The 17786-nt window shown below is 43.4% G+C and overlaps 6 protein-coding genes across 14 annotated transcripts; 3 read left to right on the forward strand and 3 right to left on the reverse strand.

Annotated features, from left to right (window-relative positions):
- The first annotated feature begins 73 nt into the window (after positions 1-73).
- Positions 74-1280, forward strand: LOC108109887 (nedd8-conjugating enzyme UbcE2M). Of its 2 annotated transcripts, none has more exons than XM_017218690.1 (4): positions 74-191; positions 264-444; positions 518-819; positions 931-1280. In XM_017218690.1, the coding sequence occupies exons 2-4, from the start codon at positions 345-347 to the stop codon at positions 1072-1074; spliced, it is 546 nt and encodes a 181-aa protein (XP_017074179.1). In that variant the 5' UTR covers positions 74-191; positions 264-344; the 3' UTR covers positions 1075-1280. The 2 variants fall into 2 exon arrangements, with proteins under 2 accessions (XP_017074179.1, XP_017074178.1); XM_017218689.1 differs by having other exon boundaries at positions 77-191; positions 267-444.
- On the reverse strand, positions 1239-6654 carry LOC108109885 (mediator of RNA polymerase II transcription subunit 24). The gene is made up of 7 exons (XM_017218687.2): positions 6459-6654; positions 4647-4733; positions 4422-4579; positions 3525-4367; positions 3093-3453; positions 2217-3034; positions 1239-1962 (listed from the first exon to the last, which is right to left on the reverse strand). The coding sequence occupies exons 1-7, from the start codon at positions 6546-6548 to the stop codon at positions 1338-1340; spliced, it is 2982 nt and encodes a 993-aa protein (XP_017074176.1). The 5' UTR covers positions 6549-6654; the 3' UTR covers positions 1239-1337.
- Positions 4798-6422, forward strand: LOC108109886 (dnaJ homolog subfamily A member 3, mitochondrial). The gene is made up of 2 exons (XM_017218688.1): positions 4798-5527; positions 5616-6422. The coding sequence occupies exons 1-2, from the start codon at positions 4930-4932 to the stop codon at positions 6368-6370; spliced, it is 1353 nt and encodes a 450-aa protein (XP_017074177.1). The 5' UTR covers positions 4798-4929; the 3' UTR covers positions 6371-6422.
- Positions 6655-7286: 632 nt separating the features above from the next.
- Positions 7287-11377, reverse strand: LOC108109849 (WD repeat domain phosphoinositide-interacting protein 2). 5 transcript variants are annotated; one of them, XM_017218607.2, is made up of 6 exons: positions 11034-11377; positions 10661-10758; positions 9333-10100; positions 8480-8638; positions 8034-8161; positions 7287-7951 (listed from the first exon to the last, which is right to left on the reverse strand). In XM_017218607.2, the coding sequence occupies exons 2-6, from the start codon at positions 10729-10731 to the stop codon at positions 7731-7733; spliced, it is 1347 nt and encodes a 448-aa protein (XP_017074096.1). In that variant the 5' UTR covers positions 10732-10758; positions 11034-11377; the 3' UTR covers positions 7287-7730. The 5 variants fall into 5 exon arrangements, with proteins under 5 accessions (XP_017074096.1, XP_017074099.1, XP_017074098.1 ...); XM_017218610.2 differs by having other exon boundaries at positions 7287-7930; positions 11034-11375; XM_017218609.2 differs by having other exon boundaries at positions 8480-8623; positions 11034-11372.
- A 96-nt stretch (positions 11378-11473) lies between these two features.
- LOC108109848 (steroid hormone receptor ERR2) lies at positions 11474-15544 on the forward strand. 4 transcript variants are annotated; one of them, XM_017218606.1, is made up of 4 exons: positions 12537-12842; positions 13197-13321; positions 13383-13965; positions 14024-15544. In XM_017218606.1, the coding sequence occupies exons 3-4, from the start codon at positions 13396-13398 to the stop codon at positions 14933-14935; spliced, it is 1482 nt and encodes a 493-aa protein (XP_017074095.1). In that variant the 5' UTR covers positions 12537-12842; positions 13197-13321; positions 13383-13395; the 3' UTR covers positions 14936-15544. The 4 variants fall into 4 exon arrangements, with proteins under 4 accessions (XP_017074093.1, XP_017074092.1, XP_017074095.1 ...); XM_017218604.2 differs by lacking the exons at positions 12537-12842; positions 13197-13321 and adding an exon at positions 11474-12140; XM_017218603.1 differs by lacking the exon at positions 13197-13321 and having other exon boundaries at positions 12529-12842.
- On the reverse strand, positions 15073-17781 carry LOC108109851 (UDP-glucuronic acid decarboxylase 1). Its single transcript, XM_017218612.1, has 3 exons — positions 17032-17781; positions 16782-16963; positions 15073-16298 (listed from the first exon to the last, which is right to left on the reverse strand). Exons 1-3 carry the CDS (start codon positions 17672-17674, stop codon positions 15804-15806), a joined length of 1320 nt encoding a protein of 439 aa, XP_017074101.1. The 5' UTR covers positions 17675-17781; the 3' UTR covers positions 15073-15803.
- Positions 17782-17786: the final 5 nt, after the last annotated feature.

The raw sequence follows: 17786 nt of genomic DNA on the forward strand, positions 1-17786 counted from the left end.
AATTCACTGAATCCAAAAGACGCATTTCAATACTGCCGAATAATCGGAACAAGGCCAGTGCTGTCATCGAAGGCAACCATCGATTACTCGTACTCATCGCTTGGCAGCTGCCATCGCTAGAAAAAAAGAAAGAAACAAGGAAAAGAAAGAAAGCACTCGAAGTGATTTTTACATCAGAAATATTGTTAACGGTAGGCCAAATTAACAGTCACTAACTTGCCAAAAAACCACTAATACTCAAACAATCCTTCCTGTCCGCTTAGCAGCAAACAATCCATAGAGTGAAACACCAATCCGAGTGCAGCCAAACACAGAAGAAACGCCAGCGAGACGAGGACGCCAAGATGATTAAACTATTCACGCTGAAGCAGCAGAAGAAAGACGGCGAACAAAAGGGAAGTCAGCAGAAGAAAGCCTCCGCCGCCCAGCTGCGCATACAGAAAGGTAATATCTGCCATTTGGGATATCCACCTCTTAATAATAGCTTTGTACCTCTCCGTCGGTTTTCATCCCCCAGATATTAACGAACTGAACCTGCCAAACACTTGCGCCACAGACTTTCCTGATCCAGATGACTTGCTCAACTTCAAGCTAATCATCTCGCCCGACGAGGGCTTCTACAGAGACGGACGCTTCGTATTCAACTTCCGCGTTGGTTCCAATTATCCACACGAGCCACCCAAGGTGAAGTGTGCCACTCAGGTGTACCACCCCAACATCGACCTGGAGGGCAACGTCTGCCTCAACATTCTTCGCGAGGATTGGAACCCAGTGCTGAATATTAACTCTATTGTCTACGGCTTGCAGTTTTTGTTCTTGGTTTGTATTAAGTCATTTTAATTATAAAAAAACAGGCAACTTGCTTCTTAAAAATCAGTTTAATCTAGCTATTACAAATTAAATGTTCTAACTAACCTTTACTGTTTTCAGGAACCCAATCCGGAGGATCCGCTTAACAAGGAGGCGGCTGACGTCCTGCAGACCAACCGCCGGCAGTTTGAGAGCAATGTGAAGAAGGCGATGCGCGGCGGCTGTGTGGGCGAGACCTACTTCGAGTGCTGTCTGCTCAAGTGATATAGGGAATCCCAAGGTCTCTTACTTTAAGCCTGCCCATACACCCCTCCCAATCCCCGCTAACTGGAGAAGATGATGCAAACACAGACGAACATCGGCGACAACAAATTATTGTAATAAACGAAAGCAAAATCTACTGCGTGCGAAGAAGAAGCCGAGTCGAGTCACCAATTTCTAGTTTTTAATACAATTCATTTAGCAATTTCTCCCGCCCGTCTCTTAATATTAATCGGCACGCCTCAGAAGGCACTCCTCGAAATTTCTCACAGGTGAATGCTGTGCCTGGCCATCTGCATATTCCGCCATAGACATAAATCGGCCACCGCCGACTGTCTTCCTGCTTGGAGTCGTAGGTCGTATAGTCTGCTGATCAAACCCACTCGTATATCGTCGGTGACCAGAACCTTAAGCAACTGCTGAACCAAGGTGGTGGGCAGCAGTCGTAGCACGGGGGCCACTCGATCACCACCACATTCCACCAGCAGCGATATGAACTGATAGACAAAGACTGCCTTAGGCGACAATTCATCTCCACTGACAAACTGCACAAATACTCCAAAAATATGCTGAACACTGGTGTGTAGTGGTTCTCTTAATGTTAGCGGCGTGGTCCGCAACTCGGTGCTGGATGTTGATCCCAATAAAGCTGCTAGACCGCCACCGGCTGCGGATTCGGCAAAGTCGCTGGAGTTGTCACTGCCTTCACCAATAACCTTGCGTACCTTGGCTGCGTTTGCCGCCAGTTCCTCCTCATCGTGAGATCTTGATCGCTTTTTCATGGCTGTCAAAGCGGATGAGGCATTCCCTTTACGGATTTCCAGGCAGGAGATAATACAATATACACATAGGCGGGCCAGCACAAGAGATTGGGGCTCATTTATGTCGTCACTAGAATAAATCAAATATCAAATTATAAGAATAATTATTTGAATAGCAGATTATATTTTCTTATTATTATTCATTCTTCATATGTCCACTTGTTCGACTAGAATCTTTAGTTACACATTTATAATGTAACGCATAATTATGGTTATCTAAGCCACTTCCAAGCATTTAAGCTACAAAGTGTATGTATTAAAACGAAAACGTTCTCTGAATGAAATCGCATATATGTAAGCTCAAAAGTAAGAATTTGTAATTACCCTTGTCGCCGAAGTATTAATGGGGCTACCACGTACTGCAGCAAGGCTTCTGTGGTCTTCTCAATGTCAAGGTGCATTACAGCAAACACTACATCCATCGATCGAGACATATCCCTTGTGTACTTGCAGGCTAGCAACTGTTCAACCATCTGTGTCGTCAGCCACGCCGCTCCGCCGGCCAGGAGCAGGGACTCCAATGACTGGGCAGCGCGAACGGGCAGATGACCAGCATCGACTACTGTACGCCACACCTCTCGGAATTGCTCGACCAGTGGGGAGTGTGAAATCAGGCGGGATTTTGTGCTTGGTGCAGGATGCACATCATGTTGCATTTTCCTGATGATTTGATAAGACAGAGCAAGACGCTCCTTTGCATTTTCCTGGCTAGAGAGCTCCTCGCTGGTTAACGGCGCCAAGAATTGCTGTATCATGTTCAGTGGCTTCAGAAGCTCTGTTTCTTTCACCGAATACATGTAGGCACACAGGAAACTAGTCGCGCAGACGGAGAAGCTGAACAGTCTCCGCTTAATATTATCCAGAATACTTTTTACATCTGCTGAAGAGAGGGTCTCCTGTTCCCAAGCTATAAGGACGTGATGGAGCACTCCAGGCAGATTTAGGCAAGTCTCCTGCCAACTTAAACTACTTGGCTTTAGTTGAGCTGCCTCTGGTTTGCTTAAACTAAGCAAAAGCTCGTCCACAATCGCATCATCGCAAAGGGCAAGAATTTGGCGGGGGTTCTTAAGCTTATTTCGTTCCACCATGCACTCACGCACCCATTTCTCAAAGAAGGAGTCGCCACGTTCAGATAAGACCACCTGAAATAAAAATTCATTGATATTACTGTGAAGTGGTTAAGTTTAAGGGTATAAGTACATCGGATCCATAGGTTTGAACAATGCTAGTCAACATCAAAAAAGATACATCAAAAAGCGTGGAGCGAATGACGCAGAGCTTGCCCAGCTCGCCCGGAACCGGCTTGGAGTTCTCATTGCACTGGATCAAGCGCGATACGAATGTCTTGAGGCGTCCTTCTACAGTGGCCACGGAAAGAATCAACTCGAAGCTGTTTCCCACCGGAACCTGGCAAAGGACATTTACCATATCCTGCACCTTGTTGGTACACAGTGTCTTTAGCACTCCCGAAAGCGGAACCTCTGCGCGCTTGATGAAGTTTATGTTGGAGGGTGTCTGTTGACCATTGTCGCATTTTTTTAGTAGCTGAGAGGCGACTTCCCTAATGTTAAATTTTAAATCAAGTTTAAAGAATAAGCATGACATGGCATAAAATCAATTTTCTCGACTAACCTTTGACCAGCGAACTTCTTTACATGGACATCGCTTACCAACTGCTGCTTGGTCCAATCATTTAGAAGGAACTCGATCATATTGCACGAGCACTTGGTGTCCATAAAGTCTAGCAGCAGGTTATCCTCAATAAGGAGCTCCAAAGCCTCAACCAACTCAGGTATATAATCTGCTGGCGGTGGTTGCTCCCCGGGAATCCGCTGCAAGGCGTGCAGCTGCTTGATAATGTGCGGCATCTTAAAGAACATAAAAGCACCCCACATGGTGTCCGGACTTGTATCCGCAACATTGCTCAGCGTGAGAAATCCAGCACGAATAATTTCGTAGAAGAGGCGCGTATTTGAGTACATTTTCAATCGCTGCAACATCTGCAGCTCAGCCACGTAGTAGCTGGTATCCTTGCAGGGATTGAGAAGCACTTCAACCGCCAACAAAGGTTGTACACAGCAAGAGATCTTCTCCAGCGTTGAAGGGGGATTTAATGGCTGTATGTCAAGGTGCTTGGCTTCAATATAAGCCAACTGCTGAAGTTGTTGCTCCACGTTCGGCGCATTTAGCGTGAAATTGGAGTTCGTTAGCGATCCTTTGATGCTGGCGTACTTATCCCGAATCCTTCCACATATTTCTAGTTCTTCGTGGCAGCCCACGTACAGCATAGAGAGCAGGAACTGCTGCTGGCTTAGGCGTTCGATCACCACACAGGTCTGATCCAGCATATACGATTGCTCAGCGCTAATCTCCCCATAAAGTTCATAGTGTTGGACGGTTCTAGCAAAGATCTGGAGCAGCCAATAGACCAGATGAACCACTGAGCTCGGTAACACAGCTTCCTCAGATTTAATTCTGAAAACATAATATTACAAATGGTGATAGAACTTCGGGGTCTACAAGACTTACCGGCAGGTTACGCCATCCACTATACTGGCCAAGAACTCCAGAAGCGCTGTGATGCAATAGACGCGCTCTAGTTTATCATATTTCGCAATGCAACGAATAACAGCAGCATGTGAGACAAGATGGGCGCACAGCGAGTGCTTTAGGTAGTTCAGAACCAACTATTACAAATTAAATTGCATATAAGTATAATAATTTATTTAATTAACTTTACTTTACTTTACTCACCGGGTTTGCTGTGGAGCCAATAAGTGCCTGCTGCATCAAGCAATCGGCTAGATTATACACATCGCCACTGACTCCCCTTGGCAGCACCTGAAAAAGTTTTCAACGGGACAAGATATTCATTAGAATACAGTGCTGATGATGACACATTTGCTTTTCCTATCAGACTTTCATAAAATATCGGGTTAATATTCCCATAAAATAAAATACAGAACAACTAGAACATCGAGTTTAGATTTCCACTTATATATTAAACAAAGTTGCATTCTTCTTTTCGCTTCACGTGATGTTTCGATTAAAATTCTTCCGCAGTTCCAGAGAAGCACTGAGCACTTTGATCGGCGGAGCGGCGACGGGGGGCTGCAGGAGGACGGCAGGACCATGCCTGGAGATGGATCGTGCTCCCGCTGTCGCCGCCTGTTGGATCTGGATGCGGTTGGTCAGTCAATATCAATTCCGGACCACAAAACAATCCTATTATCCAGATCGCCAGCGGGAGGTGAAGAGAGCAGCGGCGGGATCAACGCCTCAACAGGTATCGTCTCCGACCGTTAAATCCCCTCAGAGTCGTGGCATGCCGAAGGACTACTACTACAAAGTGCTGGGCGTCAACAAGCACGCCTCTATTCAGCAGATCCGTTCGGCCTTTTATGCGCTAGCCAAGCGTTATCATCCCGACTCCACGCACTCGGAGCAAAAGCTAAAACACTTCCAAGAGCTGTCCAACGCATACAACATTCTCACCGACGAGACAAAACGTTTGGAGTACGATCAGCTAGGCGGGATCAAGGACGAACGCGCCTTTCTCGAACAGGCGGGTAATCCCATGAATGTGGACCTTGAAGAGGCCAAGAAGTTCGAAACGAATAAGACGACAAATGACGGTGAGAAACTATTCAGCGATGATCTCTACTAGACTAAGTATCTAGTAGCTAAGATTAAAGAGTGAAATTTAATGATTTAATCCCCTAGATATCAACAAGTTGAAGAACAACGAGTTTGATTTGCCATTGGACTTCCTGGAGGCCACGGTGGGATGCAAGAAGCGGGTGGACTTGCGATACCTGCGAAAGTGCGAAACCTGCAAGGGAAAGTCGCAGCTGATGGCGCATCGGGATGTGGGCAAGGAACCGTGTAGACGATGCAATGGTACTGGAAAGGTGACCACAAAAACAGCAACCTTTACATCGGTAAACACATGCACACAGTGCCAGGGAAAGCGGTTCACTAATCGCAACGACTGCGAAACCTGCTCGAATCGAGGGTTTGTGATTTCCAGCGTGGAAGTGATGGTAGTAGTTCCTTCCGGATCTCGGGATGGGGATGTGCTAAGCCTGGTTAATCCGGCAACCAAGCAGCAGGTTGCATACCGCCTAACTGTGCCCGGTAGCGAATATTTCCGGCGAGTGGGCAACGACATCCTAACAGACAAGCACCTGAACATCTCTGATGCCATCCTGGGAGGTACATTTCAGGTACGCGGCCTGTACGAAAATGTCGAGCTGCGAGTGGAACCGGGCACTCAGTCGCACACCGAAGTGCTACTTAAAGGCAAGGGTGTGCGTTCCAAGGAAGGTGTGGGCAACCACATTGTCACACTGAAGGTACGGATTCCCAGGAATCTCTCCGTTAAGCAACGCCAGCTGGTTTTGGCACTATCCCAGGCAGAGGATCCAGTTTTCGAGCCCAAGACCAAAGGCAAGGAGGCGGGTATTAAGAGCCCCTAAAATTCTCAATGTACAGGCCTAATTCAGCTTATAATATATTGGCAGACACAAATATTGATCGCTTGGTTAGTTTGATTGGTTGCCTTGCCTTTTTTATGTTAATGCCCCACTGGGAGTCCGACCAGCGTTCGCGCCACGCCACATAGATGAGCTGGAGGATTTTGTTGTTCTCCTTCATCACGCGCGTCGAAGTAATATATGAACTTCGTTTACTTCTCGTATTTTCCGCTATTTGTTTGATTTCAACTTTTTCGGCTGTTTTCTTTTTCGGCACCACCGTTAGTGATGGGCGAAACTTAATGCCGCAATAGAGATGTCACGTTGGACTGAGGCAATCGGTATCGATATATGTGTCAGTGTTAAAAAATTGAACGATTTGCCCGGTAAATAAAGTAACCGAAATTTGAAACTTGGATATTTCAAATGAGTTCAAAAAACGAATTAAAAATGTGCAAAATTATTTATTATTATTGTTTAAAAATCATAAATGCCCAGATTATATTTACATTATGAATCCAATTCAACAACACTCTACGATTCATTTTAATTCAAATAATTTATTGAATACAATAAAGTAGCGTATGAGTTTCATTTGTAAACTGTTTTCTTTTTTAAATATTATGTTCTAAAATATTTGACTTTGTACAAAATATATCCTATTCATATATGCCGAAAATTGTTCCTCCATTGCACACTCCAAATTTTTCGAATTTTTTTTTCACTCATCTGTCGTTTGCTGAATGTTTGATTTGAAATTGAAGATACATAGGTGTGGTGTGTTTGGTGATGTGATTAATCAAAGATATTTTGATTTAAGTAAACAATAGCTAGGCGAGAACTTTACATTTAAATCGAGTTCGGTGGATTGTCAAGGATGAGGGGCTGGTGAAAATATATATAAGCGGTGAAATAAAACTAATTTGCAAAGGCCGTTTATTTTATATAAAAAGCAGGCAACTCAAATATCAAAGTAAATATGTAAATCAGTTTTAAATTATTAATTAACAACTAACTTAAGAGTGTATGACAAAAGCATTTTCTATTCCAATGGCAGCGCCAGGAACGTGGCTTAAAACTAAAAAATTGCTTGGGTAGGGAGAGGCGGTACAAAGGAATTGTTGCTGGTACAAAACGAGGAAGAATCATCGCTGCTGACAACGTTAAGAGCTAAATTAAGTCTATGACCTATTTATTTACTTAAATACGCTTGACGCCACAGAGCCACCGTCGCTAAATTATCATCATCGTCGCCAGTCGCCAAGCATCATCGCAATCACTTTAGCATCATCGTCCTTAGTACTTTGAGGAGTGAGTTTCGTTTACCATCTCTGCATCTGTTATTCTTGATCATTATCCTTGTCTAAGCGGAGGAGGAGGAGGGTCCGGCGGGCTCGTCTCCCTTTACGGCCGACGCATAGGAGCCACCTGGTTTGTCGCCAACGGAAACAGCAGCCACGGACTTGGCATCGACAGCACTCCCACCGGCGCCTGCTCCGCCAGCAACTCCGCCACCGGGCGGAACGCCGGCTGCTCCGCCAATGCTCACGCCACTGTTTAGGCCTAGAGTTTGAGGTGAATCAACTAGAGAATTTGTTTCGATTGTGGGTTTGGTTGGGATGTGTGTGAGTGTGAAGTGTGTGCGAGAATCGAACTGTTTAAGCACCTTTGATATCCATGGCGTAGTGGTCCTCCAGTCGCAGGTCGTGCCTCTTTATCAGCTGACACTCTGCGCCTTCTACGGTTGGAATGGAATACACGTACAAGTATCCATCCTGCGAGGCAACCAGCAGACTGCAAAGGCAAGAAGAATAGGGATCTGGTTAAACTGTACTGTAGAGATATGCTTTCAGGTCAATTTGCACTTCAAAGTTATATGCCAATATAAGAAAAGAAATATTCGAAGAATTCCTTCTTGAACCGGAAAAATTATGAAGAACACAGTTTCTTACTTTCCGCGGAAAGGTAGAAAAGATGTACCCAAGTTAATAATAATTCTGAAAATTCATGAATACATCATAGGTATATAGAATGATAATGGTAACCTTGGACTTATACAGATCCTTCTTCTGTGCAAATTGACCTGCAGGACAAAATCGATCATAAACTCACCGTAGCTGCTTTTGTATCGTGGTTATGGCGCACATCCTCCGAACACCCGCCTCCGGCAGAGTGACCGAAGCGAAGGCCCGGCCCTGGCTAAACACATCGGTCACCTGCGTTGGCAGGTAGCTGGTGACAGTTTTGCTCAAGAATCTAAAAAACGAGTAACTTGCATGAGAGAGTACATTTTGGTGAGTGGTTGAGTTGTGGTTGTTGTTGTTGAGGTGGTTGGTTGGTTCGTGTTTGGTGGTTTCGCAAAATGAAAGAAAAGAAAAATAGATAAATGTCAAGTGCCACACGAGAAATAGACGAAAAATCAAAAATGCATAAAACCTACTCAAAAAATACTCAGATCTAGTTCCGCTATTTAAGTTCATTTTTTAAATTCTTAACTGACGTGTTCAGTAGATTTTCACTGTCTGGTTTCCAAGATCATTTTACTTTCTGTACTTAAAAAGTTTTTTGACAGGGTCTTTATTATTTACTTGGGCAAACATTAGCTCTGACCTTTAAAACACTATTATTTTTGTTAATAAAGTTGAAAAAAAGGTTTAATGTATAGATATAAAAATATGGTCAATGCATACAACAGATCAAATCAACAACGATGATAGGATATGAGATAGTATTTTATAGCATATGAAATATGTACAATTTGGAGACAAGACACAAAATTATAATGAAAGCCATGTATGATAGTAAATGGGATTGAAACGTAATACTTTGGGGATAACAGTGATTATTTACAGATCACCCACACCTCAGTAATTGATCTTTGGCCATTACCGCACAGTACAGTAAATACAACTATCTACAAAGCTACTATACAGATATTGAGTTATTCAAATCCAAAACCGCTTACCCCATCCAGTCGTCGCTCGACTGTTTTCCACCATGACCTTCGGCCGACTCTGTGGCACTGCGATCCAGCCGGAAAATGTGCACCGTCTCCGTATTGGAGCTGGACACCAGATACTCGGCACATGTGCTAAATGACAGCGAAACGATGGACACACATCGCTTGAGTCCTCGTCGCAACTCAAAGAGCCGACTGCCATCCTGGGAGCTAAAGACTCGGATGACGGTTCCACGCTCGCTAGCCGTGGCTATTTCTGTGCCCGATGGACTGAAGGCCAAAGCAGCCAACGGTGTGTCGTGAGCGGGAATCATAGTTTTGGCGTGCAAGTTGATGGCATCGAAGATCTGAACCTCGCCGGCGGTGACGCTGCCCGGGTAGGCCAAGTAACAGTGTTCCGAGGACGACGAGAGGGCGCACAGGCCCTGTTGATTGCACGGCGTGTCGCGGATAGTGTGCACCACTTTCATGTCCTGGATATTATGGATGTACAGAGACTCCTCCAAGCACACGATCAAGCGTTCGCGATTCAGTTTCACCGCCAAAATAGTATTTGCATACGAGTAGTTGCATATCTCGCTTTGCTTTTTGAAGTGGCACACCTTCAACTTGCGAGGGGCTCGCTGGGAAACTATAGCTACTAGAGAGCTCTCAAACAGCCGCTCGATGAGGAACAGCTCGTCGCTCTTTGTGTGATATATCTTGTCTAGAGTCGAATCCACGGAGCCAAGGCTGTACAAGCTGTAGCCGCCACTGGTGGCCACGGCCAGAGAACTGCAAAGGCGACAAGTGTTCTTAGTATTAGGTTTTGTTTATAATGCACTTGACTATGAGTCACTAAGAAGTCTATACCTTGTACCGAAGTGTATACCTAATGTCTGCCTAATAAAAAACATAAAAACAACAAAACAAAAACAGTTGTATTTATTTTAGCATGCTGGTTGTATTAACAAAAAAATATTCAGCAATATTGATATTTAATCGGTGTAAGTCTTAAGAATAGCGATAAGAGCATTATTAAAAAGGTATTAATAAATAATATTCTGCCTTGCTCCAGTTTAAAATTAAAAACCTGATCGTAAGAAATGTATATTTTTAGAATATTGATAAGACCCCCTAAAGGGACTAACGTTTTGCTTGACTTATCCGTTATCTTTTAATAAAAAAAAAACAAACAATTTGATAGAAGTTTAACAAAGTATAGAGTTTAAAGTAAATTTAAAAAACGAATCAAAACTGATTTTTAAACTATTTATTAATTTGGGGACTTGGCCAACCTCAGCTAATCTCTTTTCTTGTATTGGCTCTTAAATCGAATGGCCACTGTAACTTACGTTATGTTTTGGTTGAAGTTGACGAACACTTCGCCCGCATCCACATCGGGGCGCCCGAGCAGGCTCATCATGGTGGCTGTGTGGGAGTGGCTGGGGTCCTGCAACAGTTTGGGCGTAAATCGTTAGCAATATTAACTATTCTGGCATATGTATATCCCGATTTACCGATGGCGCATTACGGAATGGCGAATGGCGCAAACAAAGCGTGGGCCAAAGCAATAAATATATGTTAATAAATACAATAACAAACTCTGCATGAGTGTGTGTACACTTTTTGGGGCTGCTGATAAAACCAACAACAACAAACAAAACACACACTTACACACACTCTTGCGACATATACAATACGTGACTGGGTATCGTTTATTTTTACCTCTTTGTATCTCTAACACCTGTGTTTTTGTCTTTTAAATACTCGCAGGACACCGATGACGACTAGTTGTTGGCTAAAAGACGTTTACTTAACTGACGCTACGTAATATTTAATGGTATTTGGATTTCTTGTCGCGCAATTGTTTTTGCTCTGTTTTGCACACACACGCACACAGACCAGCACCCACACAAACGCAAGACGAACAGCAACAGAATGAACCAGGGAGTGAGAATCAAATTGCAGAGTTGCATTCGCCAGTGCTGAAAAGCATCGACCGTATTCAAAGGGAAGATACACTGTCCAAAATCATATAACAATTTTTTACTGATACTGAACAGGAAATATTTCAAACTTAGATTTAGATAACAGTTTATATGTTAATCATAAAGTTTTTAAAGGATTAAGAACATTTGTTTTAGACACATTTATTCCTATATCGTTATTTAATATGTTTGTTTATAATTACTCTTAGCTCACGAAACAGTTATATATCTCTTGAAAATAAATTTAAATATTTGATTTGAAAGGTTTTTTAGTTTTGAATAAGAACCAGCGACTTCCGCTATTAATGAACTAGCATTGTAAGCAGCCCTGTCCAGGTATTCTAGTGATCGCCAGCCCTAGTCAGGTCTGGTTCACACAAAAAAAAAATAAAATTACATTTCCATCCTTCGAATAAGCAAATATCTTGGGTTTCCGCAAAAAGGGGATGCAGATAACAAATATCTACTAAGTAATGTGATGTGTGCCTGCGCAAAACGACAATTCGTGCCTTTCTCCAGTGAAAAATCGAAATCCAGACGGACAAAATCGATGCAGATGCTGTCTACATTGCTCGACCATTCTTATGGAAAGTGCAATTGAATTGCTCTTCAAAAAGCCATGATGTTCAAGCCCCGTAACAAAAGCTGTGAAAACAACTAGTAAATAAACACTGAAGACTCGAATTTCGAAAGATGCATAAAAACGAAAACAAAAGCAATAACAAGGTGCTCGAATCGGACCAAAATAAATACATACAGACTATCGCGGAGGCCAATATGTATTGACGTTGTTGCCGCGCTAAAGTAGAGCTGATTACACAAAAGATCCTCAAAAATATTTTATGTAAGTATGTAAACAGATACGGACAGGCCCACCTTGGGCCATAATCGTCTGGCTTCGGCTTCCCGGGGGCTGATAACGAAAGAGTGCTTATCTTTCATCTGCAACCTGGCTGATGTCGTCCACAGTCGACTTACTACACCACTACTACCCCCCATTGTCTTCGCCAGCGCGCGTTTTATACCCTTTCTTATAGTCTTATGACCATGGTATTATCTTTGCTAGTTTCGAAACTAGAACATATCCACTTTTAGTATGAAAATCCTGAAAGAAGTATATGATTATTCTATTTGTATCAGATTTCAGTCCATCAATTTAATACATATGTGCAGTTAATATTACTATATTTGTTCTGGCTGAAATCACTTTTAGATTAAAAAAAATTAATAGATAAGCAAAAGTGATTAGAACAAAGGCAAAATAATTACGTTTAAGTAAATATATTGATTAGTACTATAATTTGTATAAAAATCTAAGGGTATTAAATTCTCGAACTTCTCTCGCTCCCTTTTCCATTTTTAATATATTTCGCTTATGTCTAATCAATGTCAGCTCTGTGCGTCGTGATTTGTAGTACTAACGGTACTGGAAGGTACTCCACGCACAGTACCGTTATCGCACTCCTAGTGCTCTGTTCGGTTTTTTTAATTCAGTTCTGTTCCGTACTTTTCCACGACCACCGATGAAGTTCTACCCAGGAGAAGGGTACAGTAATGAGTTTACATATTCTGGATTTACGATCACAACCCATTGCACTGTCCGCAGTTTGTTTTGGTTTTTGCTCGCCTTAATTACAATTACATTTTGCATTCATTAAGAATTCCGTGACCAAGTTTCGTGTGACTAGCCAGCACAGTGGGTAAATTTCAAAACCCCATTCATAAGTGCTGATAACAACGGCGGTATCACAATTTCCACATTTACGGGCCATACTCACCACTGTGCAGCGCGTACTATTTGACATTTAGCAAAAGCGATCACTATCGCAATGATTTAGCGTAATTTAACGTGTTTCCCACATTTGTAACCCCTTGGATTTTCATGTTTTCCTTCTTTTAGAGGGATAACACGAAAAGAGATTGCAATTATTTTGATGTCATAATTTTTGATAAAGTGATTTTTACCATATTAAAGGCGTTTATTCCCTTCTTAATATCTCCATATTTGTGCCCTAAGGAATATATGTATGTTCGGCATAGCTTTTAAACTTGATTTTTCTAAGCTCATAAACTGTTTTTGTCACAGTCAAGGCTCGAATATGTCCGACGGCGTCAGCATCTTGCACATAAAGCAGGAGGTGGACACTTCTTCAGCGGGCGGCGGACCCCCCTGCTTCAGTCCCAGCTCCAAATCAACGGCCACTCAGAGTGGGACCAACGGCATGAAGTCATCACCCTCAGTTTCACCGGAGAGACAGCTCTGTAGCTCGACGACCTCCCTCTCCTGCGACCTGCATAACGTATCCCTAAGCAATGACGGAGATAGCCTAAAAGGAGGTGGAGCCGGCAGTGGAACTAGTGGTGGCGGTGGTGGAGGAGGAGGTGGAGGTACCAGTGGAGGAAACGCCAGCAATGCAAGTGCCGGAACAGGATCCGGATCAGTTCGGGATGAGCTTCGCAGGCTGTGTTTGGTTTGTGGGGATGTGGCCAGTGGATTCCATTATGGCGTCGCCAGCTGCGAGGCGTGCAAGGCATTTTTTAAGCGCACCATCCAGGGCAACATTGAGTATACCTGCCCGGCGAACAACGAGTGTGAAATCAACAAGCGGAGACGCAAGGCCTGTCAGGCATGTCGATTTCAAAAGTGCCTGCTCATGGGCATGCTTAAGGTAATTACTAAGTAAAAAATTTAAATTATTGAATACTAATTGTTTTCTGGCTTTTTAGGAGGGCGTGCGTTTGGATCGAGTGCGTGGTGGGCGGCAGAAATACAGACGCAATCCCGTTTCTAACTCATACCAGACTATGCAATTGCTCTACCAATCCAACACCACATCGCTTTGCGATGTAAAGATCCTGGAGGTTCTCAACTCCTATGAGCCAGATGCGTTAAGCGTCCAAACGCCGCCACCGCAAGTGCATACTACGACCATTGCTAATGATGAAGCCTCATCTTCCTCGGGCAGCATCAAACTGGAATCCAGCGTTGGAATCACGCCAAATGGGTCTTGCATTTTCCAAAACAATAATAACAATGATCCCAATGAGATTCTGAGCGTTCTGAGCGACATTTACGACAAGGAGTTGGTCAGTGTGATTGGCTGGGCCAAACAGATACCTGGATTTATAGATCTGCCCCTTAATGATCAAATGAAGCTACTCCAAGTGTCGTGGGCAGAGATTCTTACTCTCCAACTGACCTTCCGGTCCTTACCGTTCAATGGTAAACTATGCTTCGCCACAGATGTCTGGATGGATGAGCTATTGGCTAAGGAGTGCGGCTACACGGAGTTCTACTACCACTGTGTACAGATTGCGCAGCGCATGGAGAGGATTTCGCCACGGAGGGAGGAGTACTACCTGTTGAAAGCACTTCTTTTGGCCAACTGTGACATCCTACTGGATGACCAAAGTTCGTTGCGAGCATTTCGCGATACAATTCTCAATTCTCTTAACGATGTTGTGTACTTGTTGCGACATTCGTCAGCTGTGTCGCATCAACAACAGTTGCTTCTGCTGCTGCCTTCGATGCGGCAGGCTGATGACATCCTGAGGCGATTCTGGCGGGGAATTGCACGCGATGAAGTCATCACCATGAAGAAACTCTTCCTCGAGATGCTCGAGCCGCTAGCCAGGTGAAAAAGATTAGGCGACCGGCCAACCTAGTTGATCTAGCTGATAAGCAAAGGTGCAAATATAGTCTTAAGTTGGACGTATACTAACGTATATTAAGCGTAGGATAAGCCATGTACATAGATAGTAAAATACTTGTCGGGTAAGATTAGTTTGCAGAGAAAAACCTCTTTTTAATGACCTACCAACTACAGCAACTCAAAACCCTACTTAAGCCTAGAATCGGGCCATTTTTACGATGGATACAGGCGCAAACCGGTGTTGTATGTCTACCATTTTAAATGAGTCACAGTTCTCCAATATTTTGTTCAATTCAATTCTCACTGGTTTTGATATGCGGTTCATAACCTGCTGATGGTGTTTTTTAGTTTTATGTATCCCAGTGATTTTAATGATTATGTGGTACATTTGCGGTCAAATAAAATAGCACCTTAAGTCCTTATACAATAATTTAACAGAATATGTAATATTTGCATAGCCCTTAAAGTTTTCCATTTGTGTGGAATTGTTTGATAGTTATCAGTTTTCTCTTGGTTTTCTAGTAAGGTTCACTTTAGGTCTTTAAAAACAATTATGTTATTAAGTTCATTTAAATAAATGTGAAATTTTCATATATATACTTTTTAACGAAATTTTCCAATTTCAGTGCTATAAATTTGATCGCATTTGTACGTTATTGGATCCCAATTCCTTACAACAAACATTATGTTAATTGGTTAGTTACATCTGAAAACTTTACACAAGGAACCATGCTCATGACGTAAAAGATATCGCCTGGTCCTTAAACTTACAATTAGTGCTATCGATGGTCATATTTACATTTGCAGACTAGAGACGTTGCATTATCATCAACTAAAACTTAACCCAGTTAATGTTACGGTGCGTCAAAGTACTTGTTAGAGCTTTCTTGGAAGCGATCACTGCGCGCCAGTTCGTTGCGGAAATAGGAGATGGTTCGCTGCAGCCCAGTCTCAAGAGGAACTTTTGGTTCCCAGTTAAGAAACTGCCGGGCACGAGTAATGTCCGGTTTCCTGCGCTGTGGATCATCCTCCATTGCCTTAGTTTGTTTTATCACACTGGGACCGCCGACCAGATGCTTAATGATCTCTGCAAATTCGCCGATTGTCTGCTCCACCGGGTTCCCCAAATTTATCGGTTGCGTGTAGTTGGATCCCATCAATGATATCATGCCATCCACCAAATCCGAAACGTACTGAAAGGAGCGGGTTTGCTTGCCATTACCATACACCGTAATGGTTTCATTTCTAAGCGCCTGTAGTATAAAGTTCGAGACTACGCGTCCATCGTTCATATGCATCCTGGGCCCATAAGTGTTGAAGATGCGAGCCACACGCACCTGCACCTTTTCCTGACGATACACAGATAGAGAATGAAGGAAATTAATTTGAGTTCCAGATTGGCAGAGAAATATGGTCAGTGGTCGCGATTCATAGTTTTATCTCGTGACAAGCATTCGAGCGGAACGGCAATTAATGGAATTCCAATTGAGATCATTTAATGCCCGGCTACCGATCAAATCAGGAAAGATCTGCTTCATTTTTAGATCCAAGCAATACTATTATGTTATTTTCCACTACGGCATAAAGGAATGTGGCTTGAATGAAATGTATTATAGCTAATGACTACTTTGATTTTTATATTTTTGTATTTTCTTTGTTCAAATGAGCGTTATATATTGCAAATGCTTGTTAGATGTAGGCTTCTTTGTTTGATAAAAAATAATGTGATTTGGGGTTGGGCTGATTGGGATATGTTGACAGTAACTCCCCCGCTGATAGCGATAAAAAAAACAAACGAATTAAATTAAGGGGTGTCGGGGCATATATGTTACCTGTTTGGCGTACGCATAGCTGAGAGTTTCGGAGACACGCTTTCCTTCGTCGTAACAGGCCCTTGGTCCAATAGGATTTACGTGACCCCAGTATGTTTCCGGCTGTGGATGTACCGTGGGATCACCGTAAACCTCCGAGGTGCTGGCTATCAAAACTTTGGCCATTACGCGCTTGGCCAAGCCTTTTTTTTTAATTTCATCAGCAAAATTCATTGTCACATTTTAACCCTTTAAGTTTATTTTTACTTACCCAGCACATTGATGGTGCCCATGGTATTGGTCTTGATGGTCTTCACCGGGTTGTACATATAGTGTGGGGGCGAAGCTGGCGATGCTAGGTGATAGATCTCATCAATTTCGATGAAAAGCGGATTAACGATGTCGTGGTGGATGAGCTCGAAGTTCTCGTGACCCAGCCAGTGCTCTACATTACGTTTGCGTCCCGTAAAGAAGTTGTCCACCACAATGACCTCATGACCCTGGATCATCAGATCGTCAACCAGGTGGGAGCCTACGAAGCCAGCTCCTCCGGTAATCAGGATGCGCTTACGGTTCTTGTAGTTCAGATACTTAACCTTTGGATATTTGCGAGGAGTACTGGTCTGCAAACTGCGAATCTGTTCCTCCAACTGGGCTAGGTGTTCTCTGGTTCGCTGCAGTTCGGCTTTCTGTTCCCGGATCAGGGAACTCTGCTCCTCGTAGGCCATCTGGAGGCTCCTCTGAAGTGGATTCTCCGTGGGAGGCCAACGGGCCTGGGCTTCGTCACCGTTGCTTATGGAAATGGAGGACATTCCGCCCGCCGAAACCCTGACCGCCCGGTATAGGTAGACCAGGAGCAGGAGGACCAGCGAGGTGGCCGCCACGATCTTTAGGCGCTTCTTGGTGGCAGTCATCGTCGTTTAAAAATTGTGTGTCTTAGGGTTCCAGTGCTTATCAGCAACTGATACCGCCACATTGCATTTTCGTCCGGCTTTAGAAACTATATAAACAATACAGCGGATGTTA

This window comes from Drosophila eugracilis, unplaced genomic scaffold (assembly GCF_018153835.1).
Source record: "Drosophila eugracilis isolate 14026-0451.02 unplaced genomic scaffold, ASM1815383v1 contig_1104, whole genome shotgun sequence".
In the NCBI taxonomy this organism is placed as follows: domain Eukaryota; kingdom Metazoa; phylum Arthropoda; class Insecta; order Diptera; family Drosophilidae; genus Drosophila; species Drosophila eugracilis.

Bases quoted from the DNA above. Each gene is read 5' to 3' on its own strand.
- LOC108109887 (XM_017218690.1), top strand. From the start codon at position 345: ATGATTAAACTATTCACGCTGAAGCAGCAGAAGAAAGACGGCGAACAA. The intron at 445-517 runs GTAATATCTGCC...TTCATCCCCCAG, and splicing joins CCAGCTGCGCATACAGAAAG to ATATTAACGAACTGAACCTG. The intron at 820-930 runs GTTTGTATTAAG...TACTGTTTTCAG, and splicing joins GCTTGCAGTTTTTGTTCTTG to GAACCCAATCCGGAGGATCC.
- LOC108109886 (XM_017218688.1), top strand. From the start codon at position 4,930: ATGTTTCGATTAAAATTCTTCCGCAGTTCCAGAGAAGCACTGAGCACT. The intron at 5,528-5,615 runs GTGAGAAACTAT...TTAATCCCCTAG, and splicing joins GAATAAGACGACAAATGACG to ATATCAACAAGTTGAAGAAC.
- LOC108109885 (XM_017218687.2), bottom strand. From the start codon at position 6,548: ATGAAGGAGAACAACAAAATCCTCCAGCTCATCTATGTGGCGTGGCGC. The intron at 4,734-6,458 runs GCAAGGCAACCA...AAACTTTTTCAG, and splicing joins GGGGCATTAACATAAAAAAG to GTGCTGCCAAGGGGAGTCAG. The intron at 3,035-3,092 runs GTACTTATACCC...TTTTTATTTCAG, and splicing joins TTCAAACCTATGGATCCGAT to GTGGTCTTATCTGAACGTGG.
- LOC108109849 (XM_017218607.2), bottom strand. From the start codon at position 10,731: ATGATGAGCCTGCTCGGGCGCCCCGATGTGGATGCGGGCGAAGTGTTC. The intron at 8,162-8,479 runs GTGAGTTTATGA...TTGCCTTTGCAG, and splicing joins ACGATACAAAAGCAGCTACG to TCTGCTGGTTGCCTCGCAGG. The intron at 7,952-8,033 runs GTGCTTAAACAG...CAAATTCTCTAG, and splicing joins CTACGCCATGGATATCAAAG to TTGATTCACCTCAAACTCTA.
- LOC108109848 (XM_017218603.1), top strand. From the start codon at position 12,820: ATGAAGTTCTACCCAGGAGAAGG. The intron at 12,843-13,382 runs GTACAGTAATGA...TTTTTGTCACAG, and splicing joins AAGTTCTACCCAGGAGAAGG to TCAAGGCTCGAATATGTCCG. The intron at 13,966-14,023 runs GTAATTACTAAG...CTGGCTTTTTAG, and splicing joins TGCTCATGGGCATGCTTAAG to GAGGGCGTGCGTTTGGATCG.
- LOC108109851 (XM_017218612.1), bottom strand. From the start codon at position 17,674: ATGACTGCCACCAAGAAGCGCCTAAAGATCGTGGCGGCCACCTCGCTG. The intron at 16,964-17,031 runs GTAAGTAAAAAT...TTAAAAAAAAAG, and splicing joins GGGCACCATCAATGTGCTGG to GCTTGGCCAAGCGCGTAATG. The intron at 16,299-16,781 runs GTAACATATATG...GTGTATCGTCAG, and splicing joins GCTATGCGTACGCCAAACAG to GAAAAGGTGCAGGTGCGTGT.